The sequence below is a fragment of the Rousettus aegyptiacus genome, unplaced genomic scaffold (assembly GCF_014176215.1).
Source record: "Rousettus aegyptiacus isolate mRouAeg1 unplaced genomic scaffold, mRouAeg1.p scaffold_m13_p_1, whole genome shotgun sequence".
NCBI classification, from domain to species: Eukaryota; Metazoa; Chordata; class Mammalia; order Chiroptera; family Pteropodidae; genus Rousettus; species Rousettus aegyptiacus.
In genome coordinates this window covers 41529569-41554290 of record NW_023416284.1, presented here as the reverse complement: position 1 = coordinate 41554290, position 24722 = coordinate 41529569, and the positions used below count along the sequence as shown (strand labels likewise).

Sequence of the window (24722 nt, the reverse complement as noted above, 5' to 3'; positions counted from 1 at the left end):
CCACAGCCCATGACACCCCTAGGAAACCAGCTCTTTCTCCTCGAATCAGGGAAGAGGTTATACTTTTATCTCTGGATTAAAGTGGGTGCCAGAGAAGTAGCTGTCACCTAGAGAACATCTGGGCGCCCTGTTTTACATAGTAAGGGTGTGCAGTCCTAAGTTGTTGAGAAGGGCTAGGTACTATGTTGCTTGGTTGCTTAGGCACAAGTGGCCGCCTATTCTTTATGAATACATAACTTAAAGCCAATTTACATGTTCATATTTCATATAAAGCTTTGAGGACTAAATTCAAAATAATGTATCATAATCATCCAGCTTTATATTGAACACCTATATAGACAACAACCATTAAAATGAACAGTCTATCGGATAAATATAAAAGACGACTTGTTTTTTATAGGCATTTGCCTAGGAGACACAGGGCCACGGAAGGAGATTTTTAAAAAATAGTGCAGTAATGCTGCAAAATTGGTTTAAGAAAAATTTTAAATAGTTAAAATTCTAAAATATTACTAAAATAATATCATGTACTTATAATACAGAACGTTATCCAAGGGTTCTCAAAGTGTGTACTCTGAACCAGCAATATCAGCATCACTAGGGAAAAGCCTTAGAAGTGCAAATTATTCTCCCCCAGTCTAGATCTTGAGTCAAAAACTGAGGGTTAGCCCATCCTTCAGGTGATTATGATGCTCCCTAGGGTTTGAGAACCATAATACAAGTCTTCAAAATTAGTGTCAGTGGATAAAGAGGCACCATTCAAATTCAAATGTTTTTACATTAGAGAAAAAAAGATTAAAGTTTCACTTTAAAAGTACACATTTGTTCAGTATAAAAGATATCTTCACTGCAGAACTTAGATGGAGGGGAAAACCTCCAACTTTTCGCTTAGTATACTAAACTCTTTGGTTCCTTATTGTTATAGCCCCTTTCCCTCACCTAAATTTTCACTATTAAAAATAAAGGTGCAATGCCCATCTTTACGATAGAGTCCTTAAGTACTGGTCGTAGCAGCCTTTCACAATTTCTCCTCTAAGATAACAGGGAGGCCATTATACCACAGCAGTAAGAGCACAGATTCTGAAATCGGACAAACATCCTTTTATTCCAACTTAGCAACTAAAGTCGACATGCTAATTACCGTCTTTACGCCTAGTTTGTTACCTGCAAACCCAAATCCTACCAGGACTAATAGATAATGCTTGTAAAGCGTTTATCATATCGCCAGACACCGCTGACACTTTCGCGGAGAGACACAGCAGGTTAGCTCCAAAGTGAGCACAGGATAAAAGGTAGCTGATTCTCCAAAACAGCCTTCTCCTTTTTTCTAGTCTGGGAGACCAACCAAAACTCTCTTAGGTGAATCCGCGGCCCACAGGGCGAAGAACCTCTGTGTAGACAAAGCACGGTCCCTTTAAGAGCCCACCTCGCTCCTCCCTCTCGCCCGCGCCTAGGCGAAGGCGGAACCGGAAGTCGTGGGGAATGCGCTGGTCCCCAGCATGGCGGCCGCCTGGCCCACCAGGCCAGCTGTTCCTGAGGTTGTGGCTGCCCAGCTCTTGGGTGTCTTGTGGTTCGTGTCGGTCACTACGGGACCTTGGGGAGCTGCTGCTTCCGGGGGCGAGGAGACGCTTAAGTGCGAGGACCTCAAAGTAGGACAATATCCTCTGTGAGGAGCACCCCTTTAGGGGCGAGGTAGATTTGGGGTCGCGAGTGGGTCGCCGCTTCAACGCGGGCTAGGGTTGTACTGAAGGGAACGGTGACCTTTGGCTTCTAATGACGAAGGGACCCAGGCAGGTGAAGAGCGATAGAACGATGTAGGATGGAAAGAACAGAGGCCACTGTATGTGATTTCCTTGGAATTTTACAATTGTTGGCGGTTCCTCTTCTGGTCTACTTTTTTTTTTTTTTAAACCGGTGGCTTTATTCAGCAAACATGTAGCTCCTGAAATATGCAAGTCCTAATCTAGGCACTAGTAATAAAAAGATTGACAGGCTCAACCCTGTAAATTTGCCAACTTGGGGTGAGGAATTAATAATGATGTAACCGGTGTTTGTTGCCCATTTGTCATTAACTTTACATCTGTTACCTTATATCATTTTCAAACTCCGTGAGATGCCAGACTGTCAGGGGGCAGATTTCTGTAGCCGTGGTCAAATTATTTGAACTCTGTTTTATGAATAAAAAGGCAAATAACAATGGAACCAACTTAAAGGTCTGTTGTGATCAATTAGTACCACAGGTAAATCACTTAGAGTGACGCCTGTCAAGTCGTAGGGACTATATGTGTTAACTGTTTATTTACAGAAGAGGGAACAGGCCGAAGGGTTAAGTGGATGTTTTCATTTAACAGTTCTGACAAACTGAGGAACAATATGAATTAGGAACTACATTCAAATTAAAATAGCTATTTATGTACAAAATTAGTTTTGTACGTATTGTACAACAAAAACAGTTGTACAAGATTCTGTGAGAGAAAATCTTAAAATTAAGAATTCTATAGTATTTTTATGTGAGCTAGGGGAGAGACAGCTATTCTGTTTTTACAGAGTAGCTCTTATTTATTGAATATCATTTCGCTTGAACTATGAGAATCAGTGACCTAGTAAATTGAGTTGTTGGCAAAAATATCAGAGTGGTTCTCTTTAAGAAAATAGTTGGGCAATATGAAGAGTTATGCTTTTTGAACCCTAGAGAGAAGTGTCTGATAAGATAAGACTATGAGGTTATGATAACTAGAAAATGTCTGTTACTACTGGCATAAAAATGAGGTTTCCAGCAGTAATTCAGAAACCTGAAACAGGTGTCGGGCTCTATGTCCAGAGACATCTTGTGAATTTACTTCATTTTAGTGTCAATAAAATATTTAGGAAACTGAAAAGCTCCCCAGGTGTTTTGAACATCCATAGAGGATAATTATTACATTTCCAAAAGCTTAAATCCTTTTGGGGAGACCTTGTAGACCCACCTAAAACACTATCTTCCCTGCAGTCTGCAATCAGGACTGCAATCAGGAAACCTTATTTCACTATCTGTCACTTATATGATTTTGGATAAGTCACTCAAACTTTGAGCCTCAGTTTGTGCTTGTGTAATGTGTAAGTAATAGCCTCTACCTCACAGGGTTATTTGTGTTACATGAAATTATGTATATATGGCAATACTTGGGACCCCATAAATGAGTTCAGACAAGTCTCTGGAAACTGATTTTTTTTAACCCTGAAACATTCTTACAATAATTTGTTAAAGATTTTTATTTTCATTTTTTTTTTTTTGTGCTTTGTGCTTAAACTCTGACTAATATTCTTTATGAAGGCATCCTCTGGTAGAGCTTTTAGTATATGTTAATATACTTTCCCTGTAATAAATTACTGCTCAAGTATTATTTAGTGACACTGAAAGTATATTTACATTTGTGCTTTTTCTTTTGGATACACTATCAGCCTCTCTACATGTGAATATAAACATTAAATGTATAATATGAGGTATTAAAGACAAGATAGTAATGTTTTGTGTTGGGATATAGTTCATATTTCCTTAACTCTTTTTACATATATTTGTAAAGATCCAAAAATAAATGATGCTACACAAGAACCAGTTAACTGTACAAACTACACAGCTCATGGTAAGACTTCCAGAAACATGTATTTAATTAATTATTTTAATTGAAGAAATTATTTAAATTTTTTCCCCATCTATCTCCCATCTCCTCTCTCCCTACTACCTTCTGGTAATCACTAGTTCATTGTCCATGTCCATGAGTCTCTGTTTGTTTGTCCTGTTCATTTGTTGCTTTTAGGTTTATATCCCATATATAAGTGATATTGTGATTTTCAACTTTTTCTGTTTGGCTTATTTCACTAAGTATGATTATCTCAAAGTCCATCCATGTTGTCACAAATGGCAGTATTTCATCTCTTCTTATGGCTGGGTAATATTCCATCGTATGCATGTACCACAGTTTCTTTAGCCAATCATCTATCATAGGACACTTCAGTTGCTTCCATGTCCTGGCCACTGTGAATAATGCTGCTATGAACATCGGTGTGCAAATATCTTTTCAGATAAGAGTTCAAGTCTTTGGGGTGAATACCCAGTAGAGAGATTGCTGGATCATATGGTAGATCAATTCTTAATTTTTTGAGGAACCTCTATACTGTTTACCATAGTGGCTGTACCAGTTTGCAGTCCCACCAGCAGTGTATGAGGGTTCCTTTTTCTCCACATCCTCTCCAGCATGTTTTATTACTTGTCCTGTTGATTATAGCAATTCTAATAGGTGTAAGATGGTATCTCATTGTGGTTTTGATTTGCATTTCCCTAATAATTAGTGATGTTGAGCATCTTTTCATATATTTGGTGTCCATTTGTATGTCCTCTAGTGAGAAGTGTCTGTTCAGGTCCTCTGCCTCTGTTTTGATTGGATCGTTTGTTTTTTTTGGTGTTATTGCGTCATATGAGTTCTTTCTATATTTTGGATATTAGGCCCTTATTGTAGGTGTGGCTTGCAATTATATTTCCTATTCGGATGATTGTCTCTTTACCTTGTTGACGGTTTCTTTTGCTGAGCAAAAGCTTTTTAGTTTGATATAGTCTCATTCATTTATTTTAGCTATTACTTCCCTTGCCTTTGAAGTCAAATTCATAAAATCCTCCTTAAGTCCAAGGTCCTTGAGTTTAGTTTCCGTTTTCTTCTATGCATTTTATTGTTTCAGGTCTCATATTCAGGTCCTTAATCCATTTTGAGTTAATTTTGGTGTGTGGTGATAGCAACAGTCTAGTTTCATTCTTTTGCAGGTGGCTTTCCAGTTTTCCCAGCATCATTTATTGAAGAGGCTTTCCTTTCTCCACTGTATGTTTTTGGCTTCTTTGTCAAAAATTCTTTGCCCATATAAATATGGGTTTACTTCTGGACTCTCAATTCTGTTCCACTGGTCTGTGTGTCTGTTTTTTGCTAATACCATGCCATTTTGATTACTGTTGCATTGTAGTATAACTTAAAGTCAAGCCAAAAGATGTCTTTACATTAATTTTTTAAAGCATCTTATAGACTAATGTATGATCACTAAGAGTAATTCATTAATGTGTTGTTTCTTGAGTTATAACATTGTTATTCAGTTTCCAGAACAACTTAAAATTGGAGAACTGGCTAGGGGACTTAAAAAAGAAACTTATTCTCTTTAATTATATGAACTGGTAAGTTTTATATTTTCATTAGCTTTTTTAAACCTTTGGAATCAATTTATATATCTTTTTTGGTACTCTCTGTACCAACTTCGTTGTATAAAGGTGCTTCTTTAGATTTTGAACTATGCAAAAAGAACTTGAGACTGTTAGTACAGTAAGGTACAGTGAGCAGTTATATCACCCACATTATGCACTTGTAAAATATACTTAGTTACATCCTAAATATAAAAATAGCACAGTAAGGATTTTAAGTATACATCAGTATTTTCTTTGTTTCTTCTTTTTCTTTTGGTATCCATATGTTTTTAGAGAAATTTTGATAATGAATAACAGACCCTCAGCATAATGATTTAAGGGAGCGTCTGTTACTCTGAAAATATGGGGGATGCCAGATAAAAATTAATAAATTGTTTTAGTCTTCTAAAAGGGTATATGTGGAAGGGAGGCAAATAGATGTATATTGGATCTGTTTAGTATTCTGAGTACATAATGATGGCAATTACACAGTATCATTTTGAGAAAAAGTGTACCTATTGAATATATACTGAATGTTTTATTAGACATGAAATGTATTAGACATGAATTAAGCTGATGATTGATGTTTATAAGTAAAAGCTATAAAACAGATTCATTATGTAAATGAGATTAAAGGAATTATGTTTGTTAAAGCAAAGAACTTAGTTTTTCAAAAGTATCAAATAACTTGTTGATTATGAATTTGTATATATTTTTAAAAGCAGTTCTGCTTTTATCTTTTTATACCTTTATGTTTTGTTACACTGTTAGCCCAATTCAAGTCAGCAGGCATATTTGAAAGTAAGTTGTGTTAAACTGTTATAATGTTTTGCTACTATTTGGAAATAGTGAAATTTTACCATATAAACAGTAATAGGTTATATACATATATGATTTATATAGTAGACATTGCTTAACATGTAAACATTAATTTAGATGTTTTAAACTTGAAGTTTGCAAGAAACCCCCTCCTTTTAAAATTTATAGGTGTATTCTGATTTGCTTGTTTTATGTAGTTGTCTGTCTCTTATGCTTTTGGAACACATAGAGAATAGAGTTAATGCACATAAAGAAGAATCAGCTTTCAAATATTCAACAACTTATATGATAAGATGTTGGAAATCTGTCGTGACTGCTGTTGAGACTCACATATCTAACTTTAGGAAGCAGCCAGCCTGCTAGCTATCTCAAAAACGGCATTTTCTAGCCTGCAGAGTTCTTTGCCGGTGTAAGAATTTTAAAGGAAATTAATTATACAGCTAACAAAAATACTGCCCCGAAAGAGGTCTGCCCTCCAGTCAGGTGTCTCTTTTGTGTAAAATAAGTTTGTATCCACTTAAACAATTATTGATAAATTATAAACATATACAAAGCCAAATGATCAGACTGCTAGGATGTATAAAGGACTTGGAGGTATTAACAGTACTGTCATGGCTTATCAAGAATTACTCATGGATAATTTAAGAGGAGATCTATAGGAAAATAAAAGGAAGGCTTTCTATGTAAGGGAATGATATGATAGTTCATTTGTAGAGAATAAACCAAGTGCCTAACTGAATCTCAGAACATATGTAAAATGCTTTAGATTAACAAATAAATAACTTTAAAACATTGTCATGATTTTACAAAGAAAAAGTTTCTGAAATAAATGAGTCATATACCTTTTGCATATGGATGTACAGTTTGTGCATGACACAAAGGTGTCCAGCCAAGAGCTGGGGTAGGTTGTACCATTCCAGCCCAACACTCATAAGGCTATGTCTGTCCACAGGGAGTTTGTGTTTTTTCTTAAATTGCTTTTGAAAACACAGAAAGCTAGTGGAGTGGCCAAGGTGAATCATTTCTAAGTTCTGATCAGAGAGAACGTCAAAATGCCCCTTGAAACATGAAGTTTCATTTTCTGAAATGGTACTTTCTGGGTAGGGATGAAAAGGAATGTTTCACAGAGAGGGAAGTTTGGAGATAGTAGGAATTGGGACCAAAGGCAAAGAAAATTCAATTATGACAAATTGATGTGATCTTAAAAGAGTTTCCAGTTAACCCAATGCCAATTAACAAGCATATTTATTTATTGGGAAATTATCTGTAATAAATAATTTGTAATTAAATGAAATAAATAGTTCAAAACAATTCACTTCATGAAAATTAGGTATATATTATGAAATACTTATTGAGAAATTATTTAATTCATTTATTGAGCAATTATTACATGGTATAGATATATGAAAGAAAACATAATCTCTGTCCTCAAGGAGTATTCTGTCTAGATTGTGTGTGTCTGTGTGTGTGTGTGTGTGTGTGTGTGTAGGAAAGTGTTTTTATTTTTGATCAGTGAAATACAAAATATTTAGACTCCATCTCCAAAAATTTTGCTCTGGTCCTTTGGCAGAAGGCCATTTTTATATTCTTAAATTTTCATTGAAATATATTTGCGGAAAAGTCCCATTAGTATAATTCAAATGCATTTTCACAAACAACATGTATAAGTACTTCCTGATCAAGAAACATTATCAACATGCCAAAAGCCTCCATCATACTCTCTTATAGTCACTACCTGCCTTAATGGATAACCATTATCCTAACTTTTAACAGCATAAATTAGTTATGTTATTTGGAGACAATTTCAAGCTTACAGAAAAGTTGCAAAAATAAAAGTGGTACAAAAAATACCTATATATCCTTTACCCAGATTCACCACTTGTTAACACATTCCCTTTTGCTTTATCATTGTGTGCTCGTGCATGCTCTCTGATTTTGTATATATAATTTTGCCCTACATACGTTTGTGTTTTTCCTAAGGAGATATTCTCTTAACCGTATTCCAATTTTATCAAATGGCCCAAATAATGCCTTTATAGCATTTTCCCCCAGTAAAAGTTCCTAAGATCAGATTTGCCTTTAGTCTTCTTAAACTGGAACATTTTCACAGCTTTCTTAGTCCTTAATGACACTAATATGTTTTAAGACTGCAGTTCTTTTATTTTAATAGAATGTTGCTCATTTGGGATTGTCTAATATTTCATTATGATTAGATTTAGGTTATACATTCCAGGCTGGAAAATAACATAAGTGATGGAGTGTTCTCAGCATCTCACATCGAGTCACATGATATCCATCTGCCTCATTGGTGATGTTAATTGTTAAATGTTGCTAACTCAGATTTTTCCACTATATAGTTAATATATTTTTATTTGCAACTATTAAATAGTCTTTGGGGGAATTCATTATGATCATGCAAATATCCTATTTCTTGTCAAAAATTTTTCCTGGAGTTACCATCCATTATGATTTTGGCCTGAACCATTCTTTATTATGAAAGTTGTGAATTGATGATTTTCCAACTCCAGCAGTCCCAGAGGAGAGCTATCTTTATATGCTGGGAATATGAAGATAGGGTTGGCTTTTGCCAACTTTATCTTTTGCTTTCACCCAAATTCTAGATTAGCACATTTAATTATCTGGTCATTATTCAACATAACCTGTTAATAGAAATCATATCGAGTCTGGTCCTTTTATTTGACTGATCACGATCAGTCCAGAGACATGTTAACTGGGGTAGGATCTCAAACCACCTACTTACTCTCTAGTCATCTGTTTTACTGTTATGAAACTTAATAAATTATTTCTTGTTTAACTTTTTTTGCATTTAAAAAACAGTGCTTTTTATAGTTGGGAAATACTGTGTACTTACTGGCTTTAATAAATGATATCTAAATTCTAGATAATGACTAGAGCCAAACTTTTTGCAAGAAAACTGCAAATTGAATAGTTTTCAGGCTTGTAACATGTTGCTTAATTTTGTCTACTAGTTAACATTTACTGGTAACTGACTTCCTTAATCTCATCATGGTAATTTATTTCTCATTTCTAAAATCAATGTAAGCATGGAATTATAGTGGTATAATGGAAAGAGTATTAAGAGTAACGAATGTTAATCTAGGACTTGTAGAACATTATCTACTTAGGAGACTTGATCATCTCACTTAATTTCTTGGAACCTCAGTTTTCCTGTTTGTAGAAGGGAAAAAAAAAACCATATTAACTAGTTCTACATACAGCTTTTTAAAAACAAAGATAATTATAAAGTATGTAAAAGTGCTTCTTTTGAATTGATTAATTCCATTTCACAAAATCTTCCATTAATTTTATAGCCACTCACAATGTTAAATTTATTTCTCAAGTCAGGTTCCTTCTCTTAGTCTTCTCAGTATTGAAGTTCTCTAATTCCCTAGAGTGAAGAACCTCACACTTGTTGAACACTTTCTCTAACCAAGTACCATGCTTTTATACAACATATGCTTTTATGCATGTATAATAGTATTACAAAGGTATTATCCCCATTTCACAGATTATAAAATAAGGTTGAGAGGTTTTGTAACTTGTCCTCAAAAACACACATACTAGTTAAATGACAGAATTTGGACTTAAACTCAGATTCATCTAGTTGCAAAGTCATTCTCTTTGGAGTTCTCTATCAATTCAAACAAATCTCATCAGTCTCAGTATTTCTCTTATTATTTTCTCATGTCATTTTTAAGGTAGAAGAGCAGCCCATCCTCATTAAAGTAATTTTCATCCTTCAAAATAATTAGCTCAAACTTATGTCAGACTTCTCTGGATCATTGTAGTAATGTGGTTTCCCTTCACTCTGACACCTCTTTCCACTATTTGTATCTTTCCTGAGCTTCTAGTGCAGGAGTGTTAGGCATTTTTCTCTCTTTCATCTGTTTTGTATTGAATACAAAGGAGCTCATATTGAATACAAATAATATAGTAGAGGTGATAAAATATATCATTGAAAACTATGTCAAAATATGAGTTTTAATTGTATCTAATTGAAAAATAAAAATATGATTTCTTAGTTTTAATGTTTTTACAGTACATTTTTACATTTTCACCTGTAAATGTTTGCTCTTTCAAAATTTTGTTCAGGAACTGTCATTATAAAAAAAAATACATTTTTGTTAGGCAAAGTGTATTAGACAATAACCCCACTTGGAATCGTAATTATAGTGTTTCATATTGCAACTATCTCTTTAAGATCTGATTTTAGACAGTCTGCAGGAAGATCTAACAAGGCTGTAAGACAAGAAAGTGGCAGCTTCAAACTCAGCAAGTGCAAGGTAATACATTTAGAGAAAAATTATCCAAAATTTAGTAATAGAATTGTTTTATAGCACAATTATTCAGTCTGGAACTTAGTTATGTTGAGGATTTTAAAAACTTGAAAGGTTCTTTATGAAGAAAAACTTGTGTTGATCTATAGATAGTCTTTCAGATAACTTCTTTGTGGAGATGGAATGGCCCTCATCAAAGTAAAAATTTAACTTTTTGAACTAGGTATCTCTTTTACTTAACTTACATGCCTACTGCCTAAATGCTTGGTCTTCAAATGAGTACATAGATTCCTGGGGGTAAGAGGTGCTTTCCAAGAGGTAACTTCTGGGTATTTACCAAAAGAAAACCAAAACACTAATTTGAAATGTTATATGCACCCCTAGGTTCATTGCAGCATTATTTACAATAGCCAAGATGGAGGCAACCTAAGTGCCCATCAATAGATGATTGGATAAAGAAGATATGGTACATATGTACAATGGAATGTTAGCCATAAAGAAAAAAATTTTTACCATTTGCAATAACATGGATGGACCTAGAAGGTATTACGCTAAGTGAATAAGTCCGACAGAGAAAGAGAAATAACATATGATTTCACTTACACGTGGAATCTAAAGAACAAAATAAATGAACACACAAAATGAAAACAGACTCAAAGATACAGAGAAAAAGCTGATGATTGCCAGATGGGAGAGGATTGGGGGGCTGGATGATAAAGGGGAAAGGATTAAGAAGTACATATTGGTAGTTACAAAATAGTCACAGGGGTGTGGAGTACAGCATAGAGAATATAGTCAATAATATTCTAATGAGTATATATAATGCCAGGTGGGTACTAGAATATGGGGAGGGGGGATCACTTTGTAAATTATATAAATGTCTAACCATTATTCTGTATACCTGAAGTTAACGTAAAATAATATTGAATGTCAACTCTAATTGAAAAATAAAAGTTAAAAAGGGTAAACAGGTATAGATATTGAATTAGTTTCCTAGGGCTGTTATAACAGAGTGCTAGAAACTGCATGACATATACGCTCTCTGTTCTGGAGGCTAGAAATCTGAAATCAAGGTTTTGGCAGGGCCATGTTCCCTTTCAAACTCTGGGTAGAATTTTTTTTTTCCTCTTCTGGTTGTTGGTGATGGCCAGCAATCCTTGGCATTCCCTAGCTTGTAACCACATCAGTTCCATCTCTGCCTTCTGTTTTCACATGGCATTCTCCCCGTATGCCTTCACATCATCTTTTCTTTGTGTGTGTACACACACAGTTTCCCCTTTTTTATGAGGACACCAGTCATTGTATTAGGTCTCACACTAATGACCTCTTCTTGGTTAAATCTGCAAAGACCCTAATTCCAAGTAAAGTCACATTCTGAGTTGTTGAGGGTTAGGACTTCAACATATCTTTTTTGAGGGACACAATTCAGCCCATAATAGCTATTTTTAAAGGAATCGATTTTCAGATCCTCAGCTTCTACATGTGTACTTTTTCCTAAAATTGATGTAAAATTTCTGAATTTTAAAGAAGAGTTCTTTCATATCCTTCCTTGAATCATGATGGCTACCAAATTGCTGTGGTGTTTAGATTCCACTTTAAAGAGTGAAGTAACATTTACATTTTAATGGCGGTATTTACAATATGCTGCAAATTATATTTTTTCCCAATCATGTAAATCTGTGATGAAAAATTTTAGATATCAGCTTAAAAGAAATAGGGAATGCGTGAGCAAAATTTTTTGAAGACCACTGAGAGAGAGCAGGGTTTCTCAACCTTGGTACTAATAATGTTTTGGGCAAGATAATCTGTTGTCATGAAGAGGCCATCCTGTGCATTGTAGGATGTTTAGGAGCATCCCTGGCCTCTACCCACTAGATGCCAGAGAAGCTTTCCAGTTGTGATAACCACAAATGTCTCCAAACATTACCAAATGTCCCAAAAGCAAAAGTGCCCCCAGTCATTGCAATAGAGCATACTGATTTCCTTTAAATTGGTAACATAAAATATATAGTAGCATTTCAGATATTTGCTGATCTCAGTTTTGAGTTGTCTACTATATAGCTTTAGTCAAAACTATGACCTAAGATGGCAAATTTTCAAGAAATAAAATCTAAGAGACATGATAATTTATTTAAAAAGTCAATAAATTTTATCCCTGTATCAAAGGTGGCCAAACAGCTACATATAAATCGAGTTAACTTTTGCCTTACCTCATAGGTGTTGACATTATAAGACCTTGCTTATATCTGGAGTCAGTGTAAGAAATGACTGTATGGAAAAATCTCTATTGTTTTATAAAAATTCTTATTGAAGACCTTCTCTATTACCTTCTGTTTTCCTTATGTTATGAACTAAACCAAGTTCCTACAGTAGTTTCTAAGTGAATTGGTATACTTTATTTTAGTTGTATTACAATAGCTTTGTAAAGCTTTTTGTCTTAACTACCAGGACACTCAGAGGTACATTTGTCCATTAATTAGTGTTTTACCTTAGTCATTTCTTAGTATAATTATTTATTCACTCTCCCTCTTCCCTTCATTTTATTAGTCCTTTTTCTTATTTAAATTGTTTTTATTTGTATTGATCTTTGCTTTTTAGTGCATGCACTTCCTTGTTTGGGAAAGTTGAATACAGTTAATAAAGTGTATAAAGTAACTGGAAATTTAAATACAAATTATTGATGCTAAACATGGAGATAAGCATTTACTAAAACTAGCCTGAAAACATTATTACCTTTTAGTCAGAAATGGTGAAAGAGGAAAAGGCACTACACATTTATTGAATCCCTACTATAAGCTGTGGCTGGTGCTAGGTACTTCATATTTAATTCTCACAGTGATCCTATGCTATAGGCAATTTTGGTGCTTTTATCTACAAGGAATCCAAGGTTCTGAAAGATAAGTCATTTTCATTCCAAAGTTCTTGGTCTTTACATGATTATGCTATAAAGGCTTCAGAACAGTGCCTGCCCAGCTCATAGTAAGCTATGTTAACTTCCTCTTATTATGTCATCTGGGCTATGAGTAAGAAAAATTCCTAAATACTGAAATAATATACTACATCAAATCCTAAAGGGACTAGAGAAACAAATACATTTAGATAAGTGAAAAATCTATTTACAATGGATAAAAAGAATCTTACTAGTTTATGGCAGCATCATCTGCAAGAGTTCATATAAACTGAAAATATAAAGTCAGATTATGTTAAATTTACTTTATTACCCAATTACCCAACAAGTTACCAACAAAAATTCCAGAAGTATTCTTTATCCTAGAGATGAAGTAAAAGGCAGTAATATTGTACATTTCTTCGCTTAACACCTTTGTCAGAGGCAGGAGATTGAACTAGTTGGTCCATGCGTCTAACCATCTGTGGCAGTACTTGCATTTTTATGTTGAGACCATATTATCTGTATCTTGTACATGAACATATAGGTGTACGTAGATATACATTCGTGTGTGTATGTGTGTGTGTTTGTGTAGCTTTTCCTATCTAAAGTCTCATATCAGGTGTTATATGGGAAGGTGGTTTGTTATATATTATATTTTCTTGTGCACTTTGCTAGTCTTAAAAAACATAATTATATACCTTTCCTACAGAAAAATAATAATTATTTCTTGCCTTTTTCTGCCTTTAGTTCCATGTTTTCCAGCACCCAACATAACTTGTAAGGATTTCAATGGCAATGAAACACATTTTACTGGTAATGAAGTTGGTTTTCTCAAGTCCATATCTTGCCGAAATGTGTGAGTATATTACTGAAGCTAAATTTTCAGATTACTTGCCTATGCTATATTTTGATTGCACAAGTGAAGAGATAAAGAGTTAACTTACAGGGAAAATCGGCACTAATATAACTTTTATCTGTGTCAGGAAACTTCTCTTAAGTGTGCATATTGTTTTATAAATGCAACTTACCAACAACGTAAACCCCAGTAATTCACTATATGAGATAAAAAAGATTATGAATGGCCTCATGCCATGTCAATCCAGTCAATTTATCCTACCAAATGAATTATGAAAACATTGTTTTCAAAATTCGGGAGATTTCTAGGTGCAAATAAGGGATTGTGTATCTATAATATTAAAATAATACTATTAAATAGTCTGCATATTAAGGGCATTTTGAAACTTGGTTTCATTCTTTGTAACATATGGATGATGAATGCTAATATAAAACAAAATTCAAAAGTTTGAGATATTAGGACAAATGTCTTTAATTTGTTAAGAATGTTCTGTTTTTAAAGGGCTTTTAAGTTTGCTTTTAATTTTGCTATGGTAAAGGTAACATGTTATATTTCTGCTTTGTACTAAAAACATGATTTAGTTTAACCCACTTTGATTAATTGCTGGCACTATATTTTTACCTTTTAACTATACATGATTGTATTTTGTTTGATAGCACCTATTCGAAGTTATATCAAGAAATAACTACTGTTTGGCTGTTTCTACAAGTTTTATTAGAATTCTTAGAAATTACTAGTAGAGTCTTTTTTTTCTTTTGACTCTACCTACTTCACTGTATTAATGAGGACGGGCTTTAGAATCTATCTTGCTGTGTAATCCTAAGCCAATCACTTAAGCTTCTTGGGTTCTAAGATTTCTCATTAGTAAAATAAGAATTGGTAAAAGGAATTATCTCTAAAGTACTTTGGTATGGTTTAGTCAGTTTTTAAATTTATACATTGATATTTCTACCTTAAACATTCCATATGACAAATAATTTATTAAGTGCTGGTCCAACATATCATAAGATATAATACAATAACGAAGGAAACCATCTTTAAGAACAGCTGACCGCACAAATTAGACCTTACAGGTTCATATTACCAGTAATGGTAACACCACAGTAATCTGTTACTTAATTTTCAAGTTAATGCTGATTTTTCTTTTCAGTGTCTCTGGGTAGATTAGGCTCAATGCCACTGAGCTGCACTAATCATGCTTGGAAGACACTGATGTCAATTATGATAAGAATTACAACTGTCAAGGAAACCAGATACTCCAAGTCTTCTGGCCAGCTTATTCCCCTTCTATAGTTAAAATCTACAGTTTCAAGATAGAATTTTCTTGATGAACTTTGAATCAGAACAAGGGGAGTTAGATCGATAGATAATTCTAGTAAGTCACAAAATTAACATAAACTGATATCATTTTTTTTTTAAAACAGGATATTCATTATATGTCTGTCAAAGAGCCAGATGCTAGTCAGCTATGGAATAAAGACTTGCTGACAAATTCTTATTCCTCAAATCTCCCTTTTCCAGTTAACACATTTTTCTTCTATTCCTGTTAGCATATTCTATTTCAAACTGTATGTAATATTGATACTTGATTAAAACTTCATCTTCATATTGCAGATATAGCCATTATTTAATATATTCTCTAGCAACTAAAGTCTAGTAACCATGTCCAATTGATTACCAAGCCATGTTGCTATTTATATTGGCCATCTATATTAGTTGGAGCAGGCTAACTGCTATAACAAATGTGTTTAGCGTTTCAGTGGCCAAACACAATAGAAGTTATCTCTCACTCACATCCTAGTCCAATTTTTGTTGGCTTGGAAGTCTGGATGAGGTGAAGAGAGTGATGGTTGCTCCATGCAGTCATGCAGAGGTCTTTGCTCCTTTCTTCTTGTGGCTTTGCTTTCTCTAGTCTTTATAGTCCTTTCTGTTTAGCCAGCAGATGGGAAAGAGAAAAGGATACCCCTTGTAAGAGTGTTTTATGGGCCAGACCTGGAAATGGCATACATCACTTCCGTCCTCATTCTGTTGGCCAACACTTATTTGTGGCTGCACTTAACTGCAAGGTGGGCTAGAATATGTAGTTTAGCTGTATGTCCATGAGAAAAGGAGAAACTGGTTTGAGGAATAATTAGACCATCTCTGCTATATTATCAGTTTGCAGATTATTTTTAGGGTAATTTATTTATATAGATAATTGCTTTTCTGATTCATCCCCCTTCTCAGCAAGCTTTATGAAAGGCTTGTTTCTCTAATAATTATTTTTAATACATTTTTCTGTCTAATGCAGCATGGCTTTTGGCCATGCTGAAATTCACCAGTAATCTTTGTTGCTATATCAAATGGATATTCAAAGCCTGTATCTTAATCTTTCCATAGCATTTGTCATTCCCTTTTCATAATACTTTTTTTCCTTGATTTCTAGTATAAAACACTCTTTTCTTTCCTTTGATACCTACTCTTCTTAAATTTTGATATCCCCTGGATTATATCCTTGGTCCTTTCCTCTTTTTCATTCAATCACCCCTTTTTCTTCTCTCACCACCTTTGTATACATTAAGGTCCCAAGCTGAATCTCTTATCTTTTTTTTTCAATTCATTTCCTCCTATGTCATAGTGAATGGCACCTATTTTACCCAGCTTCTTAAGCAGAAACTTTGAAAAGTTTCCCCACATTTAGTCTGGTTACTTCTGGCCTCTTAATAGTTCCCAGTTTTGTTCACTGTTCTCTTCCACTGCTACTGCCCATTATAGCTTGAATTTCTACAGAACCTAATTTATTTCTCTACTTCCATTCTGGTGCCCCATTCCATTATGAGGGGCATCACTCCCCTCAGCACAAAAGCTGACATCCTTATAATATTAGATACATAAATAGAATCTCTGGGCTATTTATCATCTATCTCCCCAGCACTCTGAAAATATCCTAATTATGAGTGCAGTGCAAAAACCAGCATTTTAAGCAGGAGACTGGCATGATCTGATTTGACTTTAAAATGGTAACTCTAGCTAGCTACCTCTCTATTTCTTGACTCCCTTTTGCAGCAAAACTCCTTGAAAGAGTTGTCTCATATTTGTTTTCTTCATTTTTTTCCTTTCAGTCTTTCTTAAGCCTAGTCTTTTGTCTTTTGCCCTCAGATTGTCACCAAAATTGCCCTTCCTCAGGTCACTCATGATCTCCTCTTGGTTAAATATAGTGGCGAATCCTCAGCCATTATCTTATGTGATCTGTCACATTTGGCACATTTGACCACTCTGTTCTCCTTAATACACTTTTCTTCATTGGACTTCAAGATACCACACTCTTCTAGTTAAATTTCTTCCTCATTGTTAGCACCTTCTCAATCTCCTTTCTGATTTCTTCTCATCTGGATCTCTTAATATTTGAGTATTTCAGGGTTCAGTCTGTGACTCTCTTCTTTTGTCTATATTTACTCACATGGTAATCTCATGGATTTAAATACTTTCTGTATGTTGTAACTTCCTAATTTATACTTCCAGCCTGGACTTCTCTCTCTAACTCCAGACATAAATCCAGCTGTCTTTTGGGCAACTCTACATGAATATCTGATAAACATCTCAAACTCACATATCCAAAACTGAAATACTGATCATCTTTTCAAGGTCTAGTCCATCCTCGGCCTTCCCCAGTTCAGTTAATACTAGCTTCATCCCTCTAGTGGCTAGGATAAAATTCTTAGCATTATCTTTACTAATTTTTTTCATACCCTAAATTTAATACATGAGGGAATCCAGTTGGCCGTACTTCAGGATACATCCAGAATCTGGTCACTTCTCACCATTTCCTTTGCTATTACTCCAGGTCAAGACACTATTAATTTTCACCTGGATTTCTGTAGTACCCTTTAAACTCATTAGTCCCTGTGGTAGTTTGAATTTGTCCAGCAAATTCATCCCTCTCAGTCCCTGTTAACTGGGCAGTATATACTTCCCACTCCATTGATTTTAGGCTTAACCATGTAATTTGATTTGGTCTGTGTAATGTTATCAGGTATGAACCAAGCAGAGGCTTAAATGTGTTTGTGGGATTTAGCTTTCCTCTTGTACTTCAGTGATATGTCCTGAAAAGAACTTGCCTCAAGTAAATGCTGTACCATTAGCTTGGGCACTAGAGAAATTGAAGCAGAACTGATTTGAACTGAATCTGCTGTCTGGATTCAGACTCAGCCAAACTTCAAATGGAAGCAGAATCTCCTAGCTGAACTCAGTCTCGATTAGCTGAACCAATGCCAATTGTAATCTATAAGTGTGAGAATAATTGCTTATTGTTCTAAGCCACTGAGTTTTGGGATGATTTGTAAATCCATCTATCTTTACAATGGTATTCAAGGCCCTGCATGATCTGCCCTCTTTGCCCCCTGTTACCTCTCTGACCTCGTCTTCTAATATTCTTCCTTCCTCTCACTCCACTCCTGCTACTCTGGCCTCCTTAATAGACCTCAAACATGTCAGTTGTGCTTCCTTTGTAATATTATTTTTATTTATTTATTTATTTATTTGGATCTGGGACATTTTTTTTCTCAGAGGTGTGACATGGATAGCTCACTTCCCTAAGGTCAGACATCACCTTCTCAATGAGCCCTACTCTTATCATCCCCTTGAAATGGTTCCTGTTTGTACCCTTAGCATTCTGGATTCTCTATACACCCTACTTCATTTTTTTTCATATCATTTATGACTTTATAATATATGATTTACTTTTAAAATGGTTGTTGCTTCTGCCCCTAAAATGTAAGCTCTTGAGGGGCAGGGATCTTTGTTTCTTTTGTTTATTAATATATCCCAATGGCCTAGAATAGTGCCTGGCTTGTAGTAGTCACCCAAAAGCATTAATTGAATAAGTGAATGGATGAATGAACTAATTAACAAATAATAATGAAAAGTTGTATTTTCTAAGATGTTTACCTGTTGGAAATATATGAATGTGACACTCAGGTTATAATTTTGTGCAGAAATGGCTATTCGTACAAAGTGGCAGTTGCACTATCTCTTTTTCTTGGATGGTTGGGAGCAGATCGATTTTACCTTGGATACCCTGCCTTGGGTAAGTATGTTTCATTAAAAATCTTTGTGAAACTTGTGTTACAGCTTAAATCTCTGCATACTACTATATAGTTGCAAGTTCTTTGTACCTAGAGTTGAATAGTTATCATTTCTTCCATGAATATAGAGCTACAGTTAGCTTTACAGTTCAACTTGGATAAGAAATATAGACTTTTCCTATACTTTCATCTTTATGAAAACACACATTCAAGATAGGATAGGCACTTACTTAGGACAGTGGACCTGATCTGTCATTGCTAGTGCTGGGCACACAGTGCATGTTCAGTTACTATTTTATGAATAAATGTATATCTCTCTTCTTCCAAAAAATATTTTCTTATACCTGAACGACTGTGAGCGTTGTGTTGGGAATAGAAACTACTACTTTCAGGAGAAGTTGGAGTTAGAACTATAATAGCCACCATAAGCTGGTGTGGGGCCTGACTTTTATTATACTTGGCATCCCTTCCACTCCTTCCTCCTAGCTATAATCTTCACATTTTCCATAGTTACTAAAGCTTATGAAACTGTTTAGATTTGATGATAGATTTTATTTGAACAATACTTTCACATGTTTGCCCTTATTTAATTCTTACAACTCTCTGAGTTTATCATCCTCTTTAAATCTTCTTTAACAGGTAGAGAAATTGTCACCGGAGAGGTTAAGGGATTTACTAACTCTCTCAAGGCCTTGCTTTATTCTGTGACATACTTGTTATCATCCCTGTTTTATGGATAGGGAAATTGTTATGACATTTACCCAAGGACATTTAGTTAATGACCTGAATTTGAACCCAGATTTTCTGGTTCAAGAGATCATGCTTTATTTACTGTAGTATTCTGCTTCTATATTAGTCTTTCACTGAGCTTAGTTAAAGTTTCTGAATGCTCTGTTTTTCAGCTAGCAAAGCTGATCTTATTCTTTCCATGTTGCTACCCACCAAAGATCAAAGAGGATCTTCACTATGAGATTGGTAGGAAGTATGTTTCTGACAGCATTACCTGGAACTCAGTGTTATAAAGTCATAAATAGAAGTCAGAGTTTAAAATGCTATATACATGTATTTATTCCATTAAGAAGCATGTATTCAATGCTTACTACCTATTCAGTAAGTAACTAAGTGCTCTGGCAATAATGATGTAGATCACAGTTCAGACTGGTTAAAAAGAAAGTAAATATAAAATATGTCAGTAGACTAATTTATGATATGCATTATTACAGAACCATAACAAAGTCCTGAGAGCACAGAAAGGGGACTGATTTTATAGGCCTTGGGGTATGAGGGAGGACTTCTTAGATGAGGTGACATTCGAACTAGGATTTGAAGGATGTACAGATTGCAGAGATTTAGGAAATTACAGGGAACAGCTCATGCAAAGGCACAGGGTATGAAAACATGTATACATGTGGAGAGTATGGCAGATATGTTAGTCTATGGTGTAGGAAGAACAATGGCATGACAGGATATGAAAAGTGACTGCAGAGGTAGCCTATGGTCAGATTATAAAAGGCTTTGAACGTCATCTAAAGAAGCTTAGACTTTACCTTTTAATATCAGATGCCATAAAATTTTTAAGGAGAGGACTGTTGTCAAATTCATATTTCAGGAAGATAATACTGGAGAAATTGTGGGAAATGGCTTAGAACAGAGAAAGACTGGTGACAGAGTAAGCTGAAAGGAGATTAATGCAGTAGTCCTGGCTTGAGTGATTGTGTAACTACACTTTTCATGTCATTTGTAATAGCAACCATACCTTTCCATAACACAGCAGAGAACCATATAATATGCACAGAAAGCCTCCGAGTTGCCAAAATAAAACTCATTTAGTCTAATACTCTCTATTAGATGATGGTTGAATGGAAGGACGGATGGTCAGATGGAGAAACTAGGTTAATAATGAGAAAGTGAAATGACATAGTGATGGTTAGAATACATCCGAAGCCGTCTGCCCTAGTCTTTGCATTTTCTCATATGTTCTTTAACAGGACAAGATCATGTTTTTTAGAAAGATTTCTAACTTAAAAAGTTTTAAAGGAAAAAAACTATTCTTTAGAATAGTTTATTCTATGATGATTTTGAATAGTAAATATATTTTAAATATATTTGGCTTAATGAATGACTTCTTAGCTTCTTGTGATCTGTGCCAGATGAGTTGTCATGTCCTATAGTGTAAGTTAATGTTTTTGACTTACAGCAGTACATAATAATGTGTTGGTATATATGTTGTGAAATTTTTTTTCCTGCAAAATAAAACTATAAAACAGTAATGAAGCTCTGTATAAAACTCTGTGTAGCAGCTGTGGTTAATGAATGTTAGTTTTTTGCCAGGAGTTGCCTTCTCTGGCCACTGTTACTCCACAATCCATTATTAGCTTCAGTCAAAGAGAACCTTGCAGTTTGTGTCTGAGACTCTATAAACTTGCAAATGTTATTTTTAACTTTATGTGTCAGCGTAGTTTCTTTTTAAAATTTTTAAATAACATCACAACAACCATTAGATGTTCATTAATTTAACATCGACTGTTGACTTAGGATACAACTTTCTCAGGATTGCTGTCTGTTACTTCTCATTTATGTTTTACAGTTTCTGAATTTTTGTTGCTATTATCTTACCTTCCGTTCTCTTTATTCTATTGGGTTTGTGACTTCAAACATCCATTTACCATCTTTTAGTGGAGTTTTAGAGAGGAGTTAAATTGACATGACAAATTCATTATCTTTACTTGAAATTTCTCCTTAAGCATTTCAAATATTTTTATCTGTATCTTATGTACATTTAAGCTTATGTACATTTAATCCTCAATATTAAGGATTTTGATGTTTCATTAACTAATCTAATATGTAAAATTACAATGTAAATTTTAAAAATTTAAGTGTCTTTTTATTAAATTTTCATTTTTACTAAGAAACTAAGGTTAAGGAATTTTGGCGTTTTCAATTAAAATGATTACTGCCATTAAGAAAATTATTAACTGGATAATATAATATTGACTCATGAAAATAGTTGTAGACAGAGCCTAAAATTCTGTTTTTCTTATAATCTTCTTAAATCTTCATGATTTTGAAAAACAGTGGTTTTATTTATATATACCTTTTAAAATTCTTAATACCGTTTATGATCATTGGAATTTAATAAGAACTGAATAAATAATGTAAGTCATACACGTACAAAACTTGTTTTTTTAGAAGTAATTTAGCGTTAAATGTGATATTTTATTATATATGTTTTACTTCAGGATTAAACAAGGGAATTTATTGAGGAGTGAGATTGAATAAAATTTGGTAAGATCTGAAAATCATTTAAGAATTTTTTTTTTTTTTTTTTTGCCCATGGCTATATCCTTTATGTTAAAGAACAAAAATTCAACTGAGTAAATTCGAAGATCTCATTTTGTTTTTTAAACAACGTATAGCTTTATTTCTTGTAATTGATTTATTCCCCAATCTACCAGTGCTGCTTTTAGCTGGAAGCCTTTTTTCCACCTCAAAGCCTTATTTTTCTAATAATATTTTTTGTGTTTTTAACTGTGTTAACATTCATGACTTTTTAATATGCAATAAATAGCGTATTTTGTTTTGCTCATCTGTAGCTTTAGAAGATTATGGATTCTCAAAGATACTAGCTCTTTTGTAGCAGTTAATAGGAGAGATGCTCTTTTTATAGTGATGTTTCTTTTAAAATGTAATTTTCTTACTACAAGAGTAACAAAGTGTTGTGGGTTTTTAAACCCACATCTTAAAAATCTTTGGTTATATTATTCCTTTTTTTCCTTTTAAGTTTGAAGTTACCAGTTTGAACTGGTATATAATATCCACATATCATAGGACAAATAAAGGGATTTAAAGGTAAAGCTTTCTAAGATTTGAAAGCTCTCCTTTATAGATACAGACACACAAAAAAATAGTGATAACTAATAATGCAATCATTATAGAACACTTGTGATTTGCCAGACAGCAATTTTAGTATAAGTAATCTATATAGAAGTAATCCATGTAGAAGTAATCTATATTCACTGTAACAGTTAAGTTAAGCATATAGAAGAGTATTTGTAAGACTCAACCTATAATAAAACAAGAAATACCAAAAATTTTTTTAAATACCAAAAATTAATCTGTTCTTTTCATTTTATATCCAAATAAATCTGTTTTTGAATTTGTGTTTTTAAAATGTAAAGTTTAAGTTACTAAAGTATAAAGTACATTCAAAGCATGAGCTGTATTAGTGTTATTTGATAGCATACTGTATTTGAAGGAATGCATCTACAACAGTAATGGTTCAGGAAAAATGGATTCTTTATTAGAAAGACTTTTAATTGGAATTTTAAAACAGTTTTTATAAACTAAAGATGATATCGTACAAAGAAAACTAAGTTTTTTATTTGGACAAAAAGAAATCAGTCTACTCTTTGTAGTTTACAAATATCTTATCTTTTATAAAAAAAACTAGTAATAATGGTCAAATCGAAATCTAAGTAACAGTTTGTATTGGTTTTAGTAACTGTAGTTTAGAATGTATGCTACTTTTTGTTCAAGTCGATCAGTGTTTATTTACTATTGATAAGTTTGTTCCTTCAGTAGTCATTGACTAGGCATGGGAATGGCACAGCCCTAAATCCATGTTGCTCACTAAAGGATAAGCAAGGCAGACAAAAATATATATAAAAACTCATACTGGGGATATGTGCTATGCTGAAAGTTAAAGGAAGAGTGTTAAGGAACATCTAGGAATGGTATTCAATTCATCCTGCAAGTATTAGAGAAGACTTCCCAGAAGTTTTAGAAGACTATTACAGGTTAGCTAGGTGATCAGGAATAGTGAGGGGCAGGGGAGAAGGCAAGGCAGAAAACAGTGTAGCACACATAAATGCAGGGACAGATGAAGGAGATATGAGAGCTGGACACATTAGGAGAACTTTGGGTAGCTTATTTGGCTGTAACACAGGCAGAAGGAATTTGCATGAAATGAGACTAGGTTAGATGATGTTACTATAAAAAATGTGAGTTTATGTTGTTTAAATTTCTTGATTATAATAATTGTAGTAATAGTAGAAATTGTAGTAGCACAAGTAGCAACTGAGCTATCATTTATCAAATGCTTACTATGTGCCATATCCTGTTCTAAGTTTTTACTTTGTCTCAGCTTTTTTAATCCTCAGCGTACTTCCTATCTTAGATTTGTAGATATAGATGGGCCGTAGTTAATATTTTATGTTTGGAATGAGATAGGATATAAATCATTGTAATGATTTTAAACTTTCAAGTTTTTTTAAACAGTCAACTTCTTTAAATTTTTTAAAACAGCTTTATTGAGGTATAAATGGCATACATTAAAGTGCACATACTTAAAGTGTACAATTTGACAAATTAGTCATATATATACAGTTGTGAAACAATCACTGTTATCAAGATAATGACCGTATCTGTCATTCCCAAAAGTTTCCTCATGTTCATTTGTAATCCCTGCCTTTTGGCCCTTCTTGTCCTGCTCTTTCTCAGGCAAACCACTCATCTGCTTTCTTTGCAGATTCCCTAAATGCTTAAATATCATCTTGGATATGTCCTATAGTTTCTTTATATGTGTTACTCCAGGAGT

General features: G+C 33.9%; 1 protein-coding gene across 1 annotated transcript in view; it reads left to right on the top strand.

The window, feature by feature from the left end:
- Positions 1-1463: 1463 nt before the first annotated feature.
- The window catches only part of TM2D1 (TM2 domain containing 1), a 36068-nt gene continuing 12809 nt past the window's right edge, over positions 1464-24722 (top strand). Inside the window, exons 1-4 of the mRNA XM_016140373.2 lie at positions 1464-1657; positions 3550-3623; positions 13955-14063; positions 19037-19128. Coding sequence (XP_015995859.2) covers positions 1500-1657; positions 3550-3623; positions 13955-14063; positions 19037-19128 — 433 coding nt within the window. The 5' untranslated portion in view covers positions 1464-1499. The remainder of the gene's footprint in view (positions 1658-3549; positions 3624-13954; positions 14064-19036; positions 19129-24722) is intronic.